General features: G+C 42.1%; 2 protein-coding genes across 2 annotated transcripts in view; both read left to right on the top strand.

Annotated features, from left to right (window-relative positions):
• The window catches only part of DCBLD2 (discoidin, CUB and LCCL domain containing 2), a gene marked incomplete at its 5' end in the record, with an annotated part of 94,041 nt that overhangs the window by 44,542 nt on the left and 23,180 nt on the right, over window positions 1–26,319 (top strand). The window contains 5 exons of the mRNA XM_004716754.2: window positions 2,630–2,767; window positions 16,552–16,603; window positions 22,603–22,675; window positions 22,975–23,108; window positions 25,521–25,561. Of these exons, the coding sequence (XP_004716811.2) occupies window positions 2,630–2,767; window positions 16,552–16,603; window positions 22,603–22,675; window positions 22,975–23,108; window positions 25,521–25,561 (438 nt within the window). The remainder of the gene's footprint in view (window positions 1–2,629; window positions 2,768–16,551; window positions 16,604–22,602; window positions 22,676–22,974; window positions 23,109–25,520; window positions 25,562–26,319) is intronic.
• On the top strand, window positions 19,158–19,658 carry LOC101639929 (cyclin-dependent kinase 2-associated protein 2-like). The gene has a single exon (XM_045286231.1). It carries the CDS (start codon window positions 19,158–19,160, stop codon window positions 19,539–19,541), a length of 384 nt encoding a protein of 127 aa, XP_045142166.1. The 3' UTR covers window positions 19,542–19,658.

The following is a 26,319-nucleotide window of genomic DNA, read 5'->3' as shown; positions in this document are numbered from 1 at the left end:
AAATGAGGACCTAATGTCGGGGGTTTAAGTGGAGAGAAAATGTTTTGAGAATGATGTACAAATGCGCTTTACACAATTGATGTGTGTATGTATTGCGATAACAGTTGTATGAGCCCCTAATAAAATGTTTAAAAAAAAAGAAAGAAAGAAAACAACATAAAGATTAAAAAAAAAACAAGAATTGATAAGGAGAACTCTATGTTATAAATAATTACATATATAATTAAGTATGAGTAGTTAAAACTAATTTAACCTGAATGACAGGTTTACTCAAAATATTTCATTATGTGTGTTTTGTATGTTACAATTCATTTGGATTATTTTAAATAAAATATTTTTCTTTTGTGCAAAAAAAAAGATAGACAATTGGATTGTTTTAATGGGGACTGTTATGAATAATAAGGAATCTTGGTGGTACTGTGGGTTAATCATTGGGTGATTAACCTGCAAGGTTGGCAGTTGAAGTCCTCTGGGTGCTTCCATGGGAGAATGATGAATGCTGTCCGCTCTTAAAAAGATGTAAAGGTCTGACAGTGTAAGACATGACAAAATAATAATTTATAAATTATCAAGGGAGAGGAGGTGGGGAGGGAGGAGCAAAAATGAGCTGATACAAAGGGCTCAAGTAGAAAGCAAATGTTTTGAGAATGATGATGGCAACAAATTTGCAAATGGTCTTGACACAGTGGATGTATGTATGGATTGTGATAAGAGTTATATGAGCCCCCAATAAAATGATTAAAAAAAGAAAAAAGAAAAGATTTAAAGACTTCCACCATCAGAAGCCCTGTTTGGGGGCTGTAAGTCAACATCAACCTGATGGTTGTGGGTTTGGTTGTTTGCTTTAACAACTCAACATCAACAGGCTCATTTTGTTGTATCATGAAAATGTTGTGAATACCATGAGTAATGTTCACATAGTCAAAATAACTAAAAGTGGAATTTTTAAGTTTTATGGTAAATGTATATTAACATTTTATGAAACTGCCACACTTTTTCCAAAATGGCTGTACTATTTAACATGCTCAACATCTCTGGATGAGTGTCCCTTTTCCCCTTTCTATTGTCATAAACAGTTACAGCCTCGGAAGCCAAAAGGAGGTCGCTGTGAGTCAGCATTGACTCGATGGCAGTGAGTTTGGCTTTGGTTTGGTCCCAATTTCCATATACTTTGTAGAATTTCTTTCTGGTTATAGCCATTCTAGTGGAATTGTAGGGCTAGCTCATTGTAATATTTTAATTATCCAAATGACTAATGTGGTTGAGCATCTTTTCTTGTATTTTGTTGACATTAGTGTGTCTTTTTTGGTGAAAAATTTGTTTATCCAAATTTTTATTCATTTTTTTAAAAGGGTTGATTGTACTAGTACTCTTTCTTAACATAGTCCTGATACTGTTGGTTCTTGAGCCAGGAAAGGTTTAGAGGCACTAAACTTTCCACACAGTAAAAAATCCAAATATACCATATAATTGACCATCTCGAAGGAGTCAGAATTGAAATGTGTGGGTCCCCTTGTGTATGGATTTTCCACCGTCCCCCATTGCTGTTGTAGTGAGCTCAAGTATTGTGATTCTCTGCTTAAAAGTCCACGTGATGCTAACCATCTCCCTGTGAACTGTCATCTCAATACATTAACGATGAACAGTACTGTGTCTTCCTTCTGTGTACGAGCATTGCATTTTAAAAATGTGCCCCAGAGTAAAACAATCTTTTTGAAGTTATTTTGAGAGGTATTTTCATAATTTCACTGTAGATATTTGTTGGTAGTGTTTGGAAATTTTTTATACTAGTAGTTTTGGGTAGATACCTAGGCTTTTCTGCGTGCAAGATGCAGTCAAATACAATAATTTTGGGATTCTCTATTCAAAATTTGTTAGATAAATTACCAGTGACATTGAAAATCTATCTTTATTAGTTAGTGGTGGATATCTTACTCTGAACCAGGTGTCTCCTCCCCCTTTAACTTACATGTGCACTGGGGTAAAGCTTACACATTAGCTTTGACTTGTCTACTAGACTGTAAAGAACTTGAGGGGTACAGTAGTGAATTGCTTAGCTGTTACTGGAAAGGTCAGCAGTTTGAACCCACCAACAGATTACAGGGGAAAGATGTGCAGCCTGCCCCCTGGGAGACCCTCAGGGCAATTCTGCTCTGTCCCAGAGGGTTCCTGTGAGTTGGCACCAACTTGAATGGCCTTGGATTTGGTTCTGAGTAGACATCAAAGGAGAGAAATTTAGTAGGCAGTTGGATATACACCTGAAGGTCAAGGAATAAGCTCTGCATAGAGGTGTACATTTGTGAGTTGTCTGTTGGCAAAAATGCTTTCAAGGTTAAGTTTGTAAGAAAATTCCTTTTATTGTTTTAAGGAGGACTGGTGACGTTCACATTAAGTTGAATCATCATAAAGGGATGAGCATCAGTGATGCTTGTATAATTTTTAAAATTTGCTTGCATTATTTTGATACTTAATACTTGGCATTTCATTTTTTTCTGCCGAGTAATGTGATTTTTAATTGTTACTAAGTTTCTAATTATAGTCACCATTTTATATTAATTCAATGTACAGTTTGGCCTGTGATGATGATCCTGACCTTTGCTGCATAGATCCTTTTCTCTCTCATTCCTAGGTAAATATTGTGGTCTGGGGTTGCAGTGGAACCGCTCGATTGAATCAGAGAGCAGTGAGCTTACGGTGCTGTTCATGAGTGGGATCCATGTGTCTGGACGAGGATTTCTGGCCTCATACTCGGTTTTAGATAAACAAGGTAATTTTCTCTTCTTATAATGTTTACCACCTTTTTTAACTTTTGAGGATAAATAATGATTTCTCCCATCACCTGTGTATCTAAATAGAAAGGCTGTTCATTATGCATGTGTTTTGAGAAATAAAATTAGATCTGTTCCTGAATTCCAAAAGTTAAAAAGGTAAAAACGTTTACAGTCATTCCATGTGCTTTCCATTCCTTCAAGTAGAAATACTGATCCTTTAATTTCATAAGACTGGTGCACAAACTTATTAGTAACGTTAAGTATCCGATAAGTATTAAAATTTAAAGCTTTATTATGCACACTTGCCTATTGGGTGAAAGACCGTCTCCCTTTGCGCTCATGCACACATTCTCATTTCTTCTTCAACCTCACCCCAAGGACAGAGACCAGCCAGGGGAAGAACAAGAGTGAGACAGTGCATTGCCATCCTTTCACTCTGACATCCTCAAGGGTTTAGATTGACAAATATGTTAGGCAGAGTGCTCTAGAGAACAAGACCAGGGCACTGATGATTACATATATGTAAAAGTACAAGTTTATATAGTGAAAAGGAATGTAACAGCAGATTAGTCCACACAACAGTGCAGAGAGTTCAGTCCAACTTAACTTTTGTGGGTCAATTCATACACTGAAGGTCCTTCCAACTCAATGCTGTTCACTAGCCCAGGGCCAAGGAAGCAGACAGTAGGAAGATGGAGTGGTGAGGTGTAGCAGAGGCCAGTATGCACCGTAGCAGAGCAGGTTGTGGTAGATAGAGCCTCACGGTGGAGCCAGGCAAAATGGCTGGCAGGAGGTGCGGCGCTTGGAGTGGTGGCAAGGTGAGCGGAGTCGTCCTTCAGGCAGCAGGCATGGCGAGGTGGGGCTGCGCCACGCCAGGGAACAGCAGGCACAGCGACATGATCCACCACGGTCCTCAGGTTGGCTCGCCCCACAGATAACAGGACACATATTGAGGCAGGGCAGCTAAATCAGGCAGCATGCTGGTCCAGGCACCAGGGAGAGAGACAGGGGGCCTGCCTCCAGCAAGCCATTTATCTTAGTCATACCTCTAAAGGAGGTCATCAAGTTGCGACTCAATTGACAGGCTAAACTCCACCCATATCTTCTTATGGGTGCAATGTTGGCACAATAAACCTAACTATCACAATAGATGAGAAGATTAAAAAATAAATAAACCCACTAATTTACCAATTCTGTTTCTTTGTCTTAAAATCAAGTTTAATTATTGTTGATTTGATAATTTTCTTCTCTTTGTCTGTTATTTATCATCAAATTCATAGTTTCTAGAAAATAAGTCTTTCCTTGAAAAGCAAGTTATTACATTAGATACTTAAATTATAGAGTTTTTGATCTTCAAGCACCCCAACATCTGGCATCAAAATTACTTATGCATTGACTAATCTCAGAGAATAGAATCAGCATGTTGTAGACTTACAGGTGTCTTGCCACATTTCACAGAGCTATGTCACTGTTTCAGATGAGTCTGTGCTCCCAGACATTTTTGACGTGTCCATCTTCATCCAGAACTTATTTGCTGTACGGTCATAATTTTAGGAAAGTCTCGTTGTATCATGTCTCCTAGTTCTAGTGTAATCTTTTCTATGGCTTTGTGCTGGCCACCACGTATTTGTTTTACTTGGTGTGATGTGATTTGACTAAACCATATTCTAGACGAGCCGTGGTGGCACAGTGGTTACAAGTTGGGCTATGATCTGCATGGTTGGCAGTTCAAAACCATCAGCATCTCCTCGGGAGAAAGTCTAGGCTTTCTACTCTTGTAAGCAGTTACAGCCCTGCAAACACATAGGGGATTGGTATGAATCAGCATTGATTCAATGGAAGTGCGGTTTTTGTTTTTAATATAGTCTACAGAATAATGGTTGCATTTCTTACTACTTCTTGGGTGGCCTGTCAGTCACAATTTCATGGAGTGATTTATTTATTTGAAAGGTGGGTTGGTTGGCTTTGGTTGAGAGATCTGTACAGAAAATTTTACTACCACACAGGGACTATTACTACTTACCCCCAGCTTAGTAACCTAGTTCACATCTTCGAGTATTAGGAACTGAGTAGATCATAAAAATCTTATTTCCACAACTTCCTGCATTTGTTACCCTCTTGGAAATTTGTTAATGTTATAGTACTGTTTTTGACAAAGTTGTCCAAGTTGTGTGATTAATTTCTGTTACTTTGTGAAAGAGCCCTTTGTCAAATTAAGTTCTCATCAATCCCTTTTTCCTTCTGTGTGCCTAGCACTGGGGATATGGCAATAAATCGGATACAATCCCAGCTTCATGGGGTGGGGGGAAAACCGACATTACAGTATGCCAAAGGAAAAGTTAAAAACCACAGGGGTCTGAGAAGTGGGAGATTGAGAAAGAACAAATGTTTCCTGAGAGGACATTGCCTTTCCATTGAGAACGCAAGCATGAGCTGGGGCTTTGAAGCAGGCAAGGTAGAGAGCTGGTCCCGGGAAGTGAGTCAAAACCACATAAAACCAAACAGGAGGGCTGGAGTGGAGTGGAGTGCGTGTGAATACGTGACATTATTGAGGGTCCTGTAGAAAATCTGAAGGTTGGGTATTTTTGAGTGCTTAACGTGGGTGGCAGCTGGTTCACATTTTGCATGTTCATCCCTGCTATGTGAAGAGTGAGTGGAAGAGGGGCAGGAAGAAATAGAAGGGAGGCCAGCTAAGAGGTTTGGGGGGGAGACTGGATCAGGCATGACTGAATTAAGTAAATGCAACTCTAAATTTATGCCGTTTAAAAGATCTAAGATCAGGTGTTTCTACAAAAAGGAAACATTTCAAAAGGTTAGGGTTCATTCTACTTGACTTTAAATTGTAGCGAGGAGTCTCTTGGCAGGAGCAAGCCCTTTTGAGGAGGCGCAGAAAACGGCAGGCTTTCTACTCCTGTAGAGTTGCTGTCGCAGAAACCACTGAGGCAGTTCTACCCTGCCCCCCTGGGGTCGCTGTGAGTCAGCATCCACTCCATGGCAGTGAGCTGAATGACTGCTGTCTCCCAGCTGCCTAGGGAATTGCAATTTCTTCTGCATCTTGGCTTCTGGTTTTTATAACCTTTATGGTGTTATTCCTCTTTGCTATTTTAAGTGATCTTCATTAGTTATTTCTAGCCTTTTCTTTTACCACCCATTATCTCAGTTTTCACCAATAAACTTCATTTGACAAGACTCCACCAGCAAACTATTTTACTATCGAATAGCAGTAAATGAATATTAGTCAGTATTTCCAATCATGAAAGGATTAATATTTTACTCTGATCTGGTATGATTGCAGTAGATTCTAACTAGACTTCCTGAAAGAGTGAAGAACTTTTGTGACTCTGTCCAGATAGTAGGTGTCATATCACTGTCACCGTTGAGCAATCACTGTTTGAAACACTCAGGACTAGTCATTCTGAGGCCCTGGTATTTTCATTCTAAAAAATAAATTTGAAACCATAGTATTTACCACTGGACCCGAAAAAGAAAATAAATTTGATTGGTGAACAATGCAAATTTCTGTTTTGAATCTGTATTCCAACATTTCCTCCCAAATATCCATTGTCTAAAAAGAACTCCAGATTTCTGGGATGATTCTAAGTATTGATTGACTGATCCCATTTTAAGTAATGTTAATTGTAGAACAGTGAACTCAGAAGGCAGCCTCTCCTTGCTCTGTACCATAAACTGATCTCTGTGTGTACATGTGTAATTAGTAAATGGTGTTTCTGATATGTAGAAAGAAACCATCATTTCCTAGGTAATAATATTACACACTTCAAACTTCACCAGTCCAGAACCTTATCATGGTCAGTGTCATCTGAAGTTTAATTTTATTTTGCAGGGAAGAATAGTAAGTAGTTTAAAATTTCATGTGGAAAGTGAACCCAGACTATACTCTGACGTCATTAATAAATAAGTTAGCTGAAAAATAGAGAGTCACTCCCTCAGCACCGTTCCGTTTTGTAAAGGTATCCTTATGAGAACAAGAGATCTGCAGTTACTGCACATCATGCCGAGGCTAGGGGCCGCGAGATGACATTATTGGGAATGGAACATGTGGAGGGGAATAATGAGAACGTTCCACGTGTAAAGAATGTAGCCAGCGTCACTCAACAGGATGAGTAGAAAATGTTGAATGGGAACCTGTTTTGCTAGTATACTTTCACCAAAAGGATGATCTTTTTGTAAATACTATGAAGTAAAAATACTTTACATATCTGTTAACATTCTTTCTAATTGAAATTCATAGACACTTGCTCATTCATTGTCTATGGACCCCTTAGACACTGAGGACAGTTTGCTTAAGACGTGTGAACAGCTGAGCCTGAAAAATATTCCTATTTTGGCAGGTTCTTATTGCCATAGGATGGATTATTTTTAGAATTAAATAGCACCAAAAAGCATAAAAAGTTTCCGATTGTTACATTCCTTAACCACATTTCTTGTAGATAGTTTCCGGTCTTTCTGCTTACACAAATTGCATCCACTTGTAAATGAAGCAGGGCAAAATAAAGAACTCCTTCCTAAGAAAGTCCAGATTTCTATAGCTGCTTAATTGTTTCCGACAGTGTTCTTAATTTTTAAAAAGGCACATTAGTTCCGTACATTGTTTGCAACCTTCACCGCACAGTCATGTTAGAGGTTCTTTTTGTTTTGTTCTGTACCCTGCTTGTTGTGGCTGGTACCATGGCGTTGGTTTGGACTCACTCTTGTTTCCTGGGACAGGGTAGAGATGCCTTATAAGATTTTCATCACTAAAATTTCCATGGAAACAGGTCTTCCTGATGTGGAGCTGCTTGATGGCTTCAAACCACCAACTTTCCAGTTAGAAGCCAAAAACGTCCTTGTCTAGGTTATGATACATATTTTAGTGGTAATGTTGTGTTCCTAATTGTTATTATTACCTTATCTAACAAGCATTTTTAAACTTTTAAATCATTTTCTTAATTCTCAATTTACATGAAGACATCTAGAGGTGTTGTACACAAAAATGATTATCTACCCACAATATAATATATATGCATAATATATTTATATATAGTGATAGGGAAATAACTCTATATACTTATATCTATATGTTAAGAATTAATGTAGTAGACAGATATTGGGCCTTGACTCACGTACTCCCTCAACACAAGAACACTTTGTTCTAATAACCTGCCATTCCGTGATGCTCACTTTCCTGACACGGTTGCTGAAGACAAAATGGGTGCATAAACAAATGTGATGAAGAAAGCTGATGGTGCCCGGCTATCAAAAGTTATAGTATCTGGGTCTTAAAGGCTTGAAGATAAACAAGTGGTCATCTAACTGAGAAGCAACAAAGCCCACATGAAAGAAGCACACCAGCCTATGTGATCATGAGGTATTAATGGGATCAGGCATCTAAGACCCAGAACAAAATCATACCAATGTAAATGGGGGTGGGGGGTGGGAGGGGCATGCAGAGTGGAGACCTAAAGCCCATCTGTAGACAATTGGCCATCCCTTACAGAAGGGTCAGGAGGAAGAGACGAGCTAGCCAGAGTGTAGTATAGCACCAATGAAACATACAACTTTCTCTAGTTCTTTAATGCTTCCCTCCCCACTATCATGACCTCAATTCTACCTTACAGATTGGACTGGACCAGAACATGTACACTGCTACAGATAAGAGCCAGAAACACAGAATCCAGGCTAGATAAACCCCTCAGGGTCAACATTGAGAATAGAGATACCAGGAGGATAAGGGGAAGATAGGGGAGGAAAGGGGAATCAAAAAGGATAAACATATAACCCTCTCTAAGGGGGATGAACAACAAAAATGCGTGAAGGGTGACAGAGGACGATGTAAGATATGAAAATATTAATCTATAAATTATCAAGGGTTCAAGAGTGAGGGAGGGAGGGTGGGGACGGGAGGAGGGAAAATGAGCTGATGTTAAGAGCTCAGTTAGAAAGAAAATGCTTTGAAATGACGATGGCAACAAATGCACAAATGTGCTCAACATAGTGGATGACTGTGTGGATTGTGATAAGAGATGTAAGAGCACCCTAATAGAAGTGTTTGTTTCTGTATCAGTTTGTAGGAAAAAGTTCTAATAAGTATTACTAATTTTACAGAGAAAACATGTAAAGTGAATAACTCTGCTTAGACAGCTAACACAAAGAAGTATTTAAACTTTAATTAGATAGCATTTCAAATTTCATTGGAGAGCATCTTCCAAGCTGGCAGATAAACAACTATAGGAGCATCTTAATGCTTTCAGTGTTGTCTGTTTTCAGTGTGAGTTACTTTTGCACTGCGGTGGAGGCACTCGGTGTGCATACTGTCATCGTGGACACATCCATGGCTCTATTCATTCACAGCTATTTACCATTAATGTGCCTGTATTCAGTAGTGTCTTGGATCCTGATGATGTCTTATGTCTATTATTTTTATATGTAGGAATTTAGGCTCAGCGAGCATTTGGTTTGACATAATTAACCATATGTACTTTATAGTTCACCAAACCCCATAGTTTATGGTTTAGGCTACAGAACTGCCTACATCATCCATGGTAAAAGCATGATTTCTTTTCACTAAGAAAGAATTTCCTGAGCTCCGTCTGTGGACTGGGCTTCCACAGATGACTTGGAACCAGTATGTGTAGCATAGGCATAATCATCAGCATGTAAAAGGAGATCATGTAAAAATACCTAGTATCGTATATGCCACTTAGTGCCTGTATATTCAATAAGTGTTCATTAACTCTGAATCAAAATACATTTTGTTATATCTCTAAATTTCCTTGAACAAAGTGTCCAGCTATCTAAATCAGTACTGGACTCCTATCATAGAAACAAGGAATCCGCACCCAGGTCCCAAGGTGACATTGTCCAGAGAACTGGGCAGCAAGACGAGTCTTATCCGAAGTCCTCTAGTACTTGGACAAAGTCACTTTGTACACTCACTTGGCAAGGCTGGAGACAAGTGTGAATTATGGAAACAAGCTTTTCTTTGTCTTCAGGCTATGGGAAATTGATTATTGGAGTTGTTAAATACAGAATTGATGGCCTGAAATGTAACCCTCCCACCTAATTCACAAAATTAGTGTTTATAAAAACAATAATGCCAGCTGTTCTTACCCACCAGCCACTCCGCCGAGGCGTTCTGCTTGCGTGGAGACTGAGTCTCAGGAACCCCAGAGGGAGTTTTGCTCCGTCCTACAGGCTCACTATGAGTCGGACTTGACTCAGTGGCAGTGCGTGACTGTGATGGAGGATGACACTCACTTTGAGTGTTACTGGACTTCCAAAGACTAGTGTGCAGTCTACACTATAGAGCTGCATAAGGCAAAGAGAACGCCAGTTGGCTCTGTCAGAAATGCCAAGGACATCTACTTGTGATCACTCTATAGCTCTCTTATTTAGAGCACCAACTAGAGTATATTATTGTTCACTCTCATTAGCTGCTTTCATGGACTAATGACCAGGAAACACAAATATTCATCACTTACCATTCTGTGCAATAGGTCGTTCTTTGATTTGGTCATAATATGAGTTAGATACTGTGTGAATACCATACCATACAGGCAGTTCCTATACAATCCCTGCAAATCCTTAAAGGGCCCTGCCAGACAGCCTGAAAGCGACATCCATTGAATAGAGGTGGCTCTTGTTGGGAACTTGGCAAAGGTGTGTTTGGCGGTGGTAGTGGAGGTGTGAGAGCGGTGGAAAGGTGGCTTCAGGAACAAGGTGTGCAGGTTCCAGGAGCCCTGCTGGCACGCTGGCCCTGGTGCTGCCACTTTGCTGGTATTTCCGATCCAGTTGCTGATCCCCTCAGCCAGGAGCCCGCAAGTGCCCAGGATCAACCTAGTGCAAGTGGGAAGAGTACAGAAGCTATAGTAAAGGGAGTGAAAGGCTGTAGACTGCGGGATAGGTGATTGATGCGAGGAGGAGACAAAGGAGGAGGTGCCAGAGCCCTCGAGTCCCCCTTTGTCCATTGTTAACCCCTGCCATTGAGTCAGTTCTGACACATCATGACTCAGAGTAGAACTGCCCCTTGGGTTTCCCAAGACACTGAGTCTTTATGGGAGCAGACGGCCTCACAGTTTCCCACAGTGGATGGTGGTTTGAAGTGCTGGCCTTGTGGTTCGCAGCCCAGCACTTTGCTGTTCTCTCTGTGACGTCTTTAAAACCATTGAGTGGAAACACTAAGAGGAGAGCTTCAAAACCTTCCTGGAACCGTGGAGATATATATGGAGAGATGTTGCCCAAATAGATGTTAAGCAACATATCACTGTATTTCTGACAGAAGCCTAAGATGGAATCACCACTCTTTATATGTAAATGGAGATCATAGAAAGATACCTCAGACAGTATTTGGCATTTAGTATCAATTCAGTCAAAGTTAGTCATCCCCCCCCCTCATGCACCACGGAACCAACACTGCCCGGTCCCGTGATCAGTTGTGGATCTTGGTTTTGTGATCCATGAGGTTTGCTTGAGCTGATTCTCAGAAGTGTATCATCAGGCCTCTCTCCCGAGAGGGCCTTAGTCTGGAAACTGTTGATGCCTTGCAGCGTCCTAGCAACAGAAAAGCTCCACTGACAGGCAAGTAGTGGATGTGCACGAAACACATAGACTGGGACTCAAACCCAGGTCTCCAGCATAGAAAGCAATAGGCCGTCCTGCCAGTGAGACACCACCAGTGCCTCAAGTGAAGCATATCACTATTTAATATTTTGTAAATTCACATCTATGTTACAAAGTACTCTTCGGTGTGTCTCTAATGTTTGGTTAAAAAGTTTAATCCTCTGCACAGGTTAAGCATGTAGTGAAGTGAAGTACATACCAGCCTGCATGTGGAGCATATCTTTGATTTCTGGTATCGGGTTGCCACTAAGGCTTTTCCCCATTCACAGTGACTGTGGGCAGAGCAGAACTAACTGCTGACTCCACAGGGTTTCAAGGATCTGGCATCTAATGTGCATTCAATAAAAGTGAGTGGCTCTTCAGAAGCAGACTGTCCGATCCGGCATCTGCGATGCTTCTGGATGGGTTCAAACTGCCAACCACTTAGTCCAGGGTGTGGCCATTTGTGCCCCACAAGGACTTCCTGGGATTCTAGGCATCTTAAAACGAGCCCAGCCGGGTCTCGAAGACCTGACATGAGTGCTTTACAGGTGTTTATTATCATCAGTATCCTAAGGGCTCATATAGTAAGTTCATCTTTCAGACTGGTCAGGCCAGAAACTTTGTCTTTCATTTCTCTTTTTCTGTGAGACTTCATATCCAGTCTACTTGTCCGAACGCACGTGCACAAGTATCAGAATCTGACTATATTTCAACACTTCCATTGATAGCACCCCCCTTTCAAGTTACCATCACCGCTTGTCTCAGTTATGGCAACAAATGGCCTTTCTGATTTTTGTTTCTGTCCTTTGTCCTCTTAAATCTACTCTTAACCCATGCTCAGTGTGATCCTGTTAAATGGAGGCCCCACCACTTTCTTACCCCCGCGAGCTTATTGAATGTGGCTCTGCGTTACTTGTCTGGGCTCAGCTCTCTTCTTCACCTTCTTCACGTCTTTCTAGCTTGGTTGCTGTTGCTGTTCAGACATGTGGCGCATGCTCCCTCTTCAAGGCCATTGCACACACAATTCCCTCTACCTAGCCCTAGTGGCTGGCACTCCTGCATACGCACTGAACTGGTGAACCACAAGGTTAGCGCTTCAAACCCACTGGTGACTCTTCTGTAGAAAAATGGGGCTATTTGCTGCTGGAAAGATTCACTGCCCCAGAATGCCTAAGGAGCACTTCACCTCAGCCCTGTAGGATTGCAATGAGTTGGAATCGACTGGATGGCTGTGGGTATTCTTAGATAACCACATACCTCACTCCTTCGCCTAGTTAAGTTATAACCAGACGCTACCATCTCGGTGGGGCTCATCCTAACCAATCTAAAATTGCACCTATTCGGCATTCTTCACAGTTATTCCTTGGTGTCCACCTTTCACATAATTTCTGTCCAAGATGCCGCCCTACATTAGACCTTATGGAGGATACAAATCCAGATAAGAATTTGCAAAATACCACTTTCCTACTGGAATACCATAAGTAATTTATGTTCTAGTTCTCTCAAGACACATGGCATTTGAATAATAAACTTAAAATGTCTTCAGATTTGTAATGTTTGATTATCCTGTGCTTGCTGTGGTGGTTGTATTAGGTTTCCCTAGTGGGAAATACCTCGGCCTTAGCTTCGCACAGGACAGAATTCACGCCGAAGCCTGGTTTGTGATCCCAGTGGCTTGGTATAAAGGAAAGAAGTTGTGTCAGGTTTTAGTCACTGAACACGGGCAACTCTCGGGACTTGAGGCCTGAGGTGGTGGCCTGAGGCCCGAGAGAAGGACTGTGGCACAGCGAGAAGAAGGTGGAGAAGCAGCCAAAGGCCCAGGTGGTCTCAAGGCTCCTGTATTTAGGGCCTTCGACTGGGAGGCGTGGTCAACGGTACTGGTTGACCCCATTGGCTGAATTAAGCCCACGTGGCCTAGTTGGGGCCAACCCAGGTGTACGGCCCACCTGGCTCGGGCTTAAATTGGCACATGCCCCTTAGACATCCCTGCTTCTTGCTACCTAACGGTTGTTAATTTCACATATACAGTAGTCGAGAACTTTCTTCTTTTTAAAATCATGTCCTCGGGGGCTCTTACAGCTCTTACCACAATCCATCCATTCATTGTGTCAAGCACATTTGTACATATATTGCCATCGTTTTCAAAACAGTTTCTACTTGAGCCCTTGGTTTCACCTCCTCCCCCCCTTCCCCCCTCCCTCATGAACCCTTGATAATTTATTTTTTTTTTTCATGTCTCACACTGACCACTGTCTCTCTTTATCCACTTTTCTTTTGATGTGTTCATCATTGCCATAGATTCCCCCTCTGTCCCCTCACCTTCCCCCTCCCCTAGTCAAGACCTTTCATTGGAAACTTGGGCCATGCTCAGTGCTGCATACAAAGATGAAGAGAGGGAACCTCACGTTGTGAAACAGTGTTCCGTGTGACTCGCTTATTCCAACAGCAGAGCAGATATACTAACACCTGGTGCTATGAGGACACACACATGCAGTCTCCCACTTTCAGTAGAGTCCTGCACTGCTGACGAAGTTGCATGCTGGTTCTGACATTAGTTGAAGACCCCTCTTTTTAAAAAATTTAATTTCCTTATTTCTTTTCTTCTCAGCGTCTTTATAAATCCAATGTTTGAACATCTTTGAATGATAATCTGAGAAAGGGTAACATCAGTAAACTATTAGTCACATCATTCAATTAGTGTCTATTACTAATGATGGGGGTGGTTAGCGAAGGGAAAAAAGGACAGCTCTCAACGCGACGGATTGACGTCATGGCTGCAACAGTGGCTCATGGACAGGAACACTTGTCGTGTGTGTGCAGTGTTCGTTCTGTTGTGTGTAGGGTCGCTATGAATGGAATCTATTCAGTGGTACCCCAAAACAGCAACCAATGATAAGACAAACCAAAACAAACCAAAAAATAAAAATAGGATCGAATATGGTTAGTTGTAACTTGACTATATCATATGTCAGCGACATAATGTCATTCATTAAAAAACAAAACATAAATCTTTGTTGTGCACTAATGGTTTGGCTTGGGAAGCTCCAGTGGAAGTAGTGGGCAAGCTGAGCTCTGAGGAGCCAGCCAGCTAATGGGTAGTACAGAAACCTTCCATGGCAAAAAGGCATGGGCCAAAGGAACAGACAGAAGCCCAGTGTGGTAAGAAGGCCAAGCCTAGAGCAGATGAGTTTGTGGACTATGCTGAGGAATTTTATTTTCATCCAAAGGGCAGAGAATCCATTGAAATGCTTTAAGCAAAAGCCACCTTTTGCACAGCCGGTGAGCGAGGTCTTAATTAGAGGCAGGTTATTTCTTGTTTTGAGTTTGTTCATTTTTGTCTCTCACTACAGTTCCAACTCATTGACCCTGTAGGACAGGGTAGAACTGCAGGGGTTTGGGGACCCCTGGTGGCAGAGTGGTTTACACCTTGGGTGATACACAGGGTCACCATTTCAAACCCACCAGTCCTTCCATGGGAGAAAGCTGAGGCTTTATATGCTAAGTAAAGATTTACAGTCCTGGAAACCCATAAGGGCAGTTCTGCTCTGTCCTATAAGGTTCCTATGCGTCATCGCAGTGAGAACATGCAATCGCGGACAGTTTCTTCGTAGAAAACGTTGCGCTGTAAAAGTCCGGTCTGAGCCAGAGCGTGATGCTCCAGCTGTAGTGTGTGTTAGAGTAACTTGGAGATTCTGATCAAAAAGTCTGGTTAGAATCAAGAATGTAAATTTCTTCACTTTTAATTAAATATTTTATTGTGTCTTTTGGGGAAATTGGTCAGATTAGGCTCACATTTAATATGTTCCGTACATATTATTCAGTGATATGGTTACCCGTATCGCCGTGTATCGGCATTCTCAGTAGTTCCAGCCTGGTTGTGCTGTCTCTGTTAAGCCGTGATGATCCTTGTCCTCTCTTACCTGCTCATCCTGGTCTAGGGTGAATGTTGGCTGTTTGGTCATCTAGATGATTGCGTGGAGAAGCACGGTACTCACACATGATAAGATTTGCTTTATGAGCCACTCTGCCTTTTGGCTGACAGGTGACCACCTGAGAAAGTACTTTGAGTTCCAAGTGTACAGAGTATCCTTTTTTTTAAGGAATTTCACTTTCATTCTACATTTCCCTCTCATCCTTGTCAGGGCTATCTTCCTGTGTCTCTTGTCTGAACAGGTGGAGAAGGTAGCAGGGCACCATGTAGATCTTCTGGTTTCCAAGGAGGTCAGACTATGGATTAGTATTTCCCCAAGCAGGTGAAACAGCCCTCTCGAGGGCACTGGAATGATCCTGGGGGCCTGCAAAAGCAAATACCTATACATTATTTAGGATTGTGGGCTATAGTACAAAAGTTTTACATTTCCAGGGGTATACTGAATAATTGTGTGTTGGTAACAAGGATGTGTTAGGTTAGTAGTTCGAAACCACCAGTTGCTCTGTGGAAGACAGAGCTTTCTACTCCTGTCTTAGAAACCCACACAGGGAGTTCTTCCCTGTCACTGTGTCAGCATGGACTCGATGGCAGTGACTTAGAGGCCAAATAAGTTGGAGGTCTTTGCAGTTGTAGACTTAGTCCCGTTGACTTCATTGAATCCCCTTTACTCTTTTGCTGAGACAGGTGGAGACTGAAAGTTGCACCTTAGATGACTCCTTGCAAGCTTTTAAGATACCCCAAATGCTACTCGCCAGACAAGGATGTAGAACACTATCTGTATGAGCTATGATATGCCAATTAACCAGGGCCCTTCACAAGACTGTGTTCCTAAGCCCTCAAACCCAGTAACCTAATACCACAAGGTATTTAGTTATGTCTGAGAATTATGTAGAACTGTGCTCCCTTGTTTTCTGTATGAATACTTACATATAGCCCAAGCATTTATATTCATCTGCCTACATGAAACCTCCACATGCACACGTGTATATTCATATGTGTGCTTACTTACACATACCTACTTATGTAACCACACAAACATTTTGAAATTGTTCTTACTGTTACTCTAAGAATCTGATTTTCTAATAAGTTTCCAGAAGATACTGATGCTCCTAGTCCTGTCTGTGGACCCCATTTTGCATAGCAGTTTATTTAGACTCACAGAATTAGCCTTCTTCTCTTGTGTGGAACCCACAAAGGATAAATTTATGCATTATTTAATTAGGTTTTTTCTTTCTCTCTCACCCCTAGATCTAATTACTTGTCTGGACACTGCGTCTAATTTTTTGGAACCTGAGTTCAGGTATGACCATATTTGTGGCTTTCTTCACTTTGTTTTAATTTACTTAAATATAACTCTGTTATGTAAAATTGTGTTACCCCCCAGAATATTGTCCAAGCCCTTATCCGTGGTACCTGTGAACATGACCCTATTGGAAATAGTGGCTTTGCAGATGTAATTAAGTTAAGGTTCTTGAGATGAGATCATCCTGCATTGATGGTGGCCCTAAATCCACAGACCGATATCTTTATAAGAGGAAGGCAAGAGAACAGCAGACACAGGGGGAGGCCAGGTGAAGATGGAGGCAGAGATTGTTGTGCCACAACAGCCAAGGCCTATGGGGATCACCCATCACCTAAAGAGGCAAGGCAGATCTTCCAGACAGGCTAGTGTGCAGACGTGTGAGAAAATGAAGCTGTTACTTTGTGGTGCTAGCTTTGAGGCAGGAGCCGTAGGAAACGAATGTCCTCATCTCATCTGTTTATTTGTCCATTATGCATGCTCTTAAGATGAACGTGTATTCTTTGGCACATCATCATTGTTCCAAGACTGCAGTGAATTACAGCTCACTTACAGCCATTTAGTTGTCATGTTTTAGAGTTTGCTGTAATTGTAGCGTTTGGATCTTCTCCACAATGGACGTATCTCTTTTAATATGCTTTAAAAGAAAAGCTAGTTGCTCTTCAAAGTCTGACAAAATGGCTATTAAATGTAGGAGACCTACTTTTTTTTTTTTTTGCCACATAGCATTTATATCACTATTTTCTTGCTTCCTGCCCTTGTTCCTGTTGAGACTAAGATAAATTTCTATTTGCGCTTCCGCTCCTGAATTTTGCTGGCTTTATCTTACCCTTCATATTCCTGCCAAATGATTTTCTAGACTCTGTAGCCAATTGATACCCAGTTAGGACAGGAGAAAGAAGCCCTTCAAGGTAACTCTTGGCCCCATTGGCCGATCTCACCCATTGTTGTTTGTCATTTTGTACTCCAGTTTCAAGTGACTCTGGATTCTTTCCATGTTTTGAGCTCAGAACTATTAAAACATTTTTTAAATCACTTTATTGGGAGCTCTTACAGATATAATAACATTCCATAGTTCAGTCACATCAAACACTGTTGTACAATTGCGACCACAATTAGTTTCAAAACATTTTCTTCTCAAACTCCTTGACATCAGCTCACCTTTATCGCTTCCCTCTTCCACCCTCTCCACCATGAACTCAGACCTTTTGTCTGGCATCTCTCCTTAGCAAAATTATTCTTATAGTTAATAGACTGTCCAACTTCCTTTCACCCTTCAACAAACCTGAGTTTTATCTTTAAGGGTGGTTCTATCTGGGAAAGGCACCTTCTCAAACAGCATGTGTTAGTCCGGGTAGACTAGAGAAAGAAATTCATAGGGATTCATATGTGAATAAGAAAGAGGTTTATATATTGAATACAGTGAACCCTCGTTTATCACGGTTAATCAGTTCTAGACCCTACCGTGATAAATGAAATTCCGCGAAGTAGGATTCCTTATTTGTAAATCAAATATTTTCGTAGTTAGAGCATAGAGGACATGAAAAAACACCCTTTAGTCACCATTACACACGTATTACCCAATTTATTAAACGAAAAAGGGAAGATACAGTAAAACATTTTGGACGTTACAATTATCATTTATTATTTATTATATTATTTATGGCATCAAACGTGTACAGTGGCACTAATGACAGAGCATGCGCTGTTACGCAAAAACCGCGATAGCGTGAAGCCGCGGAAGTCGAAGCGCGAAGTGGCGAGGATTCACTGTATTGAGAAAATTTCCCCGCCCAGTCCAGATCAAGTCCGTTAAGTCCAATATTAGCTCATATGTCCGATACCAATCTATAAAGCCCTCTTCAGACTCACAAAACAACATGCAATGACACCGAATGCAGAAAGATTGCAGGTCAGTGGGTTGGAAGTCTTCTGGATCTAGTGGCATTGTAAGCATCGTAGTGCTGACAGGGGTCTCTTCATGGCTTCTCCAGCTCCAGAGGTCTGGTTGTATCAGGTTAGGTCCATGTGGCTTCTCCAGCTCCCAGGGCACAGAGTCTATCAGTATAGTGCTATGTGTCTTGTCAGTAGAGAGTCTCCAAGGGAGTGAGGAGGAGAGAGTGTGTCTCCTGTCTCCAAGGAGGAAAATCCAGGAGTTCCCAGACTTCTCAGGAGAAGGCCAGGCCCACACAGAGGCCTCATTGGCTGTGATCTGATTGACAGACTAGACTCCACCCCTTCACTCTTAATCCTGTCACGTCACAAATTGGCTCCAGATTATATAACTACCATAGGGCACTTAAAGGAGATGCACTCAGCAGAGGTATCCCTGGTATTCACGGCAGGCTGCCATTGGAGAGGGAGGACGCATCCCCGTCATCACCTGTGCTGTCCTTCTCCGGTATTCCATCCCTTCATGCTAGAACACTCTTACGATCTGGTTTATGGTGTCTCAGGATCACACTCACGATTCCTTCTTCCTCGTCCCTTCCCAGGAGCCAAAATAATCTGTATTAAAAATCAATCAAGTTGGGCCCGCACCCAGGAGTGGGGGATGTCCTACAAGCCCATCGCCCCCGCCCCCAGCAGCACCCCCGGCTCCAGTACCCCTGGGCCTGGCACCCCGGTCCCTACAGCCGGAAGCGTCCCATTGCGGTCAGGCTCCGGGCTGGGAGCCGATGCCCCTTTCAGGCCACTGTTTAACGACTTTGGACCGCCCTCCATGGGCTATGTGCAGGCTATGAAGCCACCGGGCACTCAGGGCTCCCAGAGCACCTACACTGACCTGTTGTGGGTCATAGAGGAAATGGGCAAGGAGATCCGGCCCACCTATGCAGGAAGCAAGAGTGCTATGGAGCGCCTGAAGAGAGGCATCATCCACGCCCGGGCCCTGGTCAGAGAGTGCCTGGCCGAGACAGAGCGCAATGCCAGAACGTAATGGAAGCGCCCTCCCCTTCTCGCCTGGACCTTGCCGGCCACCGCAGAGCACCGACCTCTCCCTGGCCTCCACCCCGAGTCGCACTTCCTGCCCTCTGTCCCTGGGTGGGCACCCTCCAGGAACCAGGGCCCAACCCACTCCGGTCTGCTGCACTGGCCAAGGGCCCACCAACTTTCAGCCGCCAGGTCACTGAATCCCCTCTCCCTATGACCTGCCATCAGTGCTGATCCACGGGGAGCCTTCACCTTCCTGTGCCCCCTCCCCCCTCAGCACCTAGCCAGCACCAAGGACTACTTCCTTTCCAACCCCTTGTCCCCAGCAGGCGCCTGGAAGGCTGGTCACTCCCTGCCTTGTCCCCTAGGCCACAGCAACTCTTTTCTCAAGTGTGTCTTTTGCTAAATATGCCCTTTTTGTATAAAATAAAGCCGATTTGGAGTTGTTAAAAAAAAAAATCAATCAAGTTATGGGTGTAAACGGTCAAGCCCATTTTGTGGCTTCCTATTTTACTTGAAATATAATCCAGACTCATTCCCATAGGCCTCAAGGCCTCCCCATGATCTGGCCCTTGCCCTCTCTCTGAGCTCCTCTCAAAGGAGCCTTGTCCAGTCAGTATCTTCAGCTGTAGACCTTCGCAGGCCAGCACTTCCCCTGATGGGTGTGTTTCCCTGTGCGTCCTCTCCTTACATCTGTTTCCTCTCTGCTGAGACGTGCTACCCCAGGGCCCTATCCCCTGACTGTGACAGTGCAGAACCAAGCCTAAGATCACGGACGGTGCCCATCTGCCACTTGCCAGCGATGTGAGGCTGGGCACAGTGTTTAACTTCTCTGTTTAGCAGTTTCCTTTTTTATAAAGTGAGTGCATTCGATCAGGTTGACTAGAAAAAGAGACACTCATGTATAAGAATGAGCTTTATGTTAAAGAGTGATTGTGTATTAAAACAACATCCCAGCCTAGTTTAGATCAAGTCCATATGTCCGATAAGGTCTTAAATCTCTCTTTAGACTCACACAGCACATATAGTGAATGCAAAATGCAGGAAGATTGCAGGCAAGTGGGTACAAAGTCTTGTGGATCTAGTGGCGGTGGAAACATCTCCAGGGCTCTCGCAGGTCTCAGAGTGACTCCACATGGCTTGTCCACAGGAAGGTGAAGCAGAGTGAGAAGGACCAGCCTCCAGTGAGAGCCATTTATCTCCATCATGCTCCAATCAAGCTGCTACTTGATCGAGAGGCTGAGCTCCATCCCCGTTCATTCTTAATACCTTCAAGTTGACACAAATTATATAATTACCACAGTGAGGTAGAGGCCTTGTGTTACCTGAAGCACTTAAAACGTTGCCTAATGTACACTATATGTATTCATTGTTTACATTTATTCATGGAGTTAAATTCCTCCGTTATATTATAGAAACCGTTCTCTTCATAACAATATATTAAAGTGTAATTTAATTATTTGTATGTCGGTGTTGTGTCTTTCTCCCCTACTGGAATGTAGGCTCAATGAGAACAAGGGCCATTGGCTTTCTTTCTTTTTGTTGTATAGTTTTTAACAGTTTTATTGACATATTAGAAAGGGTTGTACAACCATCACCACAATCTTAAGACATTTCTTCTTTCTTGTACTAGTTGTTAGCTCCCTTTGCTCCCCCTCCCGAACCTCCCCTGTCATGAATCTAGAAAACTATTAACCCAGTTACCGCTTCTGTAGATTTACCTATTCGGGATTTCATATACAAGAAAACATACAAAATCAAAACAGAACAAAAAACCCAATAGCAAGGATAAAACAGATAAAAATCTCATTGAAAAGAAAGCTGAAAATATTAAAAACTGAAACAAATCTACATTGAATTCAAGAAGAGATCAAAAGACAAGGTGCCCCATTTCACTACATCTTCAGTAATCCACTCTACAGTTCTCTCTGATGACAAAGCCATTCCCATCCCTGGGCTACCGTCAGAGGGGATTCACTAGAGGTTTAACCCATGTGGGGACCCCGCAAATGATGTTGTTTTCACTGCCATTCTTGGCTTCTGCAAACTGGTGCTCAGGATCTCAGGTTTAATACCATTCTCTCTTATGGTCTTGGATTCTATTATTTATAATACGTAGATTGTGCAGGTTGCTATGGGGCCAAATCTCTTTAGTTGAGTTTTGGGAATCCAGAACCTAGCACAGCACTTAATAAATAATATATAGAAAAACACAAAACAGTATATAGATAGTCCACTCATTGTGCTGAGTAGGTAGATGGGGGGTAGGCGGGTAAATGAATTAATGTCAGACATTTTAAAATACAAATTAAAATGGCCCAATAGAGAGTTATTGTTACTGTTTGCCAGTGGATTGATTTCTACTTATGTACACACTATAACATTATATGCCGTTAAAATGATAAAGTATATCTTGCAGTGTACTACTATGAAGCTTTTTAAAAAAGATTTTTTATTGAAGGTTTTTTTTCCAAGTGTGAAAGGGCATTTTAAAAGTAGTTGATCTTAAGGTGATACTGTGGTTCTTTTTTAAAGTCCTGAATTTATTGGAATTAAGAAAAATAAACTATAACCAATAAGTAAAATCTGAGGGAAAATATTCTATTCTCTAAATGGAGGGAAACAAAAAGCACTAAATAAAAATGTCCACATTTTACCTTCTAGATTTTTAGTAAAAGTTATAGCATATGTTGTGTTATTAACATACTAAGCCACCAGCGTAGAGTCAGTTCCAGCTGCCCCGGCTCCCATGACGCAGCGTAGAACTGCTCCGTACGGTATCTGGAGCTGTCAATCTTTATGGAAGCAGATTGTCGCTTCTTTCTCATCGGAAGCAGGCTGTGGGTTCAAACCACTGACCCTTGCGATTAGCCTCATACTTGCCTCACTGCACAAGTAGGGCTCTATAGAAGTCATATAGGAGACTACACATAGCGTTAAAGAAAATGTAAGCTTCTGGCTCACGAGTGCTATTTGCACTAGAACATAAACAGTGTATGTGGTGTTTTTTTGGTCCTTTCCCCAGAAAGTATAGATTCTGTACTCTTATCCTTGCTTTCCTCTTTTAGTAAGTATTGCCCGGCTGGCTGCCTGCTTCCTTTTGCTGAGATATCTGGGACAGTTCCTCATGGCTATAGAGATGTAAGTTGGACATAGACTAATTTTAAAGTTGCAATACTCCTTCTGCTTTCTTTAAACTCCAGATTGGTTTTATGTATGGGTAGAGAGAGTATGTCTTTCTCTTCACTTGAATTGTCCATGAATTTTTTTTCTTTTTAGTAAGGTATGTTTTATTATTTCCCTTTGTTACAGCGTTAATCTGGCCCTTGCTTACTGAGAACACTGCCCAGATTAACTAGCATCTTGAAGTATAAATGTCCTGTTTCATAAATTACCAAAAGGAAATGTCAAACTAACCATTTCTTCTTCTTTCCCTTCAGTCGTCCCCATTGTGCATGGCTGGTGTGCACGCAGGAGTGGTGTCCAACATTTTGGGTGGCCAAATCAGTGTTGTAATTAGTAAAGGTATCCCGTACTATGAAAGCTCTCTAGCTAACAACGTCACGTCTGTTGTGTAAGTATGCATGCTGGATAATGGTGGGCTTGGGACTGGCTTGACTTTGGCAATATTGCGTTTGTCACTGTTTATGGTTTTCATGAGGTAACATTACAGAATATACCTAAGGATCACATCTGTGCATGTTCAGGGCCTTATAGACATTGGAGAGCTAATTTTCTGAGTCCAGGTAACATGGCACAACTTTATCGTGCTCTTCAAAAAGGCAGTCGTTGGACCAATGATGTCTTTCATTTTCTAAGTGTTCAAACAGCCTGGAGTGGGAGTCAGTGAGTTAGCCAAACCCTTATGGTGCTTCATTTTAGAGATCAGAAGTTATAACCCGAATGACTCATCTTCAACTAGAGGATGCAGATGCCTTCTTGATAATTTAAATACTTGGAACACAAATTAAATGTTGACATAAATCAGAAGTAATATTATGAGTCACCCTCTTGCCCTACGAAGGTTCTAAGAATGTATTTTCATGGCATCTGGTGTCCTATAGCAGTACAAAGTACGGCAGGAGAAATGACGAGACCATTAAGCAACGAGTAGAAATATGGCATTAACGATCTCCTTTGAAGAACCTTGCCTCTTAGCCAAGATCAGTCCTGCAGACAATAGTATACAGAATGGAAACCTGCTTTTCTTCAGAATTCCTGGTTCTTATCCGGAAGACAAGAGCATGTTGCGTACCCCGGACAACAGAGAGCAGAAGTCAGCACCTGCTCTCTGTAGGGACCTGACAATAAATAGTTGTGCCGGCCACTTGTGTCTGTTACATACCTCGCTTCGTTTATTTACAAGCCTTTCAGTGTGAAGGTGCCATTTTTTATAAACAGTTTTATTAGCACTTCATCCACATGTCATACAATTTAATCATATGAAGGGTTGTCCAATTAGCACCACCTTCAATTATAGAACATTTTCTTCTTCCTTGTACTCATTGTTAGTCATGTACCGTATATACTCAAGTGTAAGCCGACCTGAATATCAGCCGAGGCACCTAATTTTACCACAAAAATTGCATTAAAAATGTGCTGAAAAACTCGGCTTATACCCGAGTATATGTGGTAATTATTTTTTCTAACTGTGGCAAAAATCCACACAACAAAACATTCTCCAACTCCATGACTTCCGCGCACATAATACAGTGCCATTGATTATACTCCTCATGTTGTACAACCATGATTGAAATCCTTTTCCAAATTATCCCACCACATTAACATAAACTCAGTGCCCCCTAAGCAACACCTCTCTCCTTCACCCGTGAAAACCCAGGTGAAGTTTGCTTTCTTACTCAGTCGTTTTCTTGATCCAGTATTCACACATCATGTACTTCCATGGTTAAGTCACTTCTGAAAAGAGTTGCATATCCAGCATCACAATTCATTATAGTCCTGCCCCCACCAAACACCAGTCTTTATTCCTGCCACCCAAGTCAGGACAGCGTGGCTGACGTTTTCCCACCCTTGCTGCAGAACCAGCCAACTCTGTTTCTTTTGGTTTCTTCTGGATGTTATGCAAGTCCTTTGATTCTTTTATCCTGTTCTACTTTGAGAAAATGAAATTGTGCTAGGGGTGTGCTTACGGGAAGGTGACCAGACGTTCCGCTTTTGGCGGCACAGTCCCGATTTTTGGCGTTTTAAAAAAGTCCCGATTTTTGGAGAGAATGCACGACAAGCTAGGGAACGGCCTATTTGGTACATATAGACCAAATTTTTAATCAGGAACCCCCATCCCCACCTCCCCACCCCCCACCCCCGGTCAGTGGTGTTCCGCTTTAAATCTGGTCACCTTAGCTTAGGGGAAAAATTAAGACATTTCATCCTCTTACGTTAATGAGTGTTGTGCTAAAAGACAAGGTCTTCCACTGAGTATTTTGTTTCTCCTACTTCCTTAAATTAAGTCTTATGACTTACCTCCCCTTCTTGCCCCCCTCACCCACTCCCATTCTGCCCCATTTCCTGTGAAACACACATGCAGCGCTTCAGTCTAATCCTGAGATTTGCCCTCATGATGCCCGTTTCCTTTCAGAAGTGCAGTCTCTCTTGGGAAGCTGGACCTTGGTCTGAGACTTACAGGTTTTTGTGGACTTGTACAGAGCTCCTCTGTGTCATGAGAAAACGGTTAAAAGATGGCATGGGCACATTTGCTCAGTCCTGTGTGAAGCTAGGCTTCGGATCCTGGTAGAGAACGCTGTGGCTGCGAATTTCAGAAGTCTTGGCTCTGCTTAGAAACAAGGCCTTTCTTTTTTTGTGGGAAGTGGGAGGACTTGGGTCCAGTTGTCTGATTTTCAGCCATGGAATACCCTTGGTTCTTTAAATATTAAAATAAAAGCAAATGTTTTGCCAAGGCACATAGGAGAATGTTATGTGTGATGTGAAGGTCACCCCCCCAAAAAATTCTCAATTCTCTCTCTTTCAGGGGACACTTATCCACAAGTCTTTTTACGTTTAAGACAAGCGGTAAGTGAGCCATTCATCTGATTTTTAACGTAGAATGTGTAGTTCTATGCCAGGCACTATGGCAGTTGCCCTTCTCCCTCTTTTGTGCTTTCTCACTTAGTTATCATAATACCACTGGGAGGTAAGAGAAGTACCTAATAAGATCATAAATGGGATACATTGGAGGGTTGTTGTTTTTTTAAGTAGTAATAGGGAAAAATCATGTAAGCAAGGAGGAAGATTCTTTAATAATTAGTTAGAGTTATTTTATTCATTCAACAGATACTAATCAATTGAGTGCCTTTTATTGGACTGCCACATTACTGCTACTAGAATTCTACTTGTAAATAATATGAAACAAACCCCCCACAAAAAGAGGGAGCGAGAGAAAACCTGCTGTCTTGGAGCTTACATTGTGGTGCTGAGAGAGAGGCAAACAAATGATAAAGTAAACCGTTGTTTTCTGTGTGCCATTGGTTTTCAGTGTGATAAAAGATGTGGGGAATGCAGGAGGGACCAGTCCGGAGAGGCCACCTGGGAAAGGGGATAATAGGACTGAGAATCTGACTTGGGGTGGGGTAATGTCCCCAGAAAGGACATTACATCTCCATTTGACTCGTGGTTGCCTGTGAATAACTATGTTTGCTGGTTTCCTAGCAAGACACAAAATGGCCTTCTTCCCAAGAAACACCTGCCTCACGTTGCAAGGTGTCTATTACAGTGTACAGTTAGCATAGATAGTACACAGTGGATAGTTAGCATGGATAGTACACAGTGGA

The sequence above is a fragment of the Echinops telfairi genome, unplaced genomic scaffold, assembly GCF_000313985.2.
Source record: "Echinops telfairi isolate 266 unplaced genomic scaffold, ASM31398v2 ScPeMD7_6;HRSCAF=24_1, whole genome shotgun sequence".
Lineage (NCBI taxonomy): Eukaryota > Metazoa > Chordata > Mammalia > Afrosoricida > Tenrecidae > Echinops > Echinops telfairi.
Note: the sequence above shows the minus strand (reverse complement) of the source record. Positions and strands in the feature narration are given on the sequence as shown.

Bases quoted from the DNA above. Each gene is read 5' to 3' on its own strand.
- LOC101639929 (XM_045286231.1), top strand. From the start codon at position 19,158: ATGTCCTACAAGCCCATCGCCCCCGCCCCCAGCAGCACCCCCGGCTCC.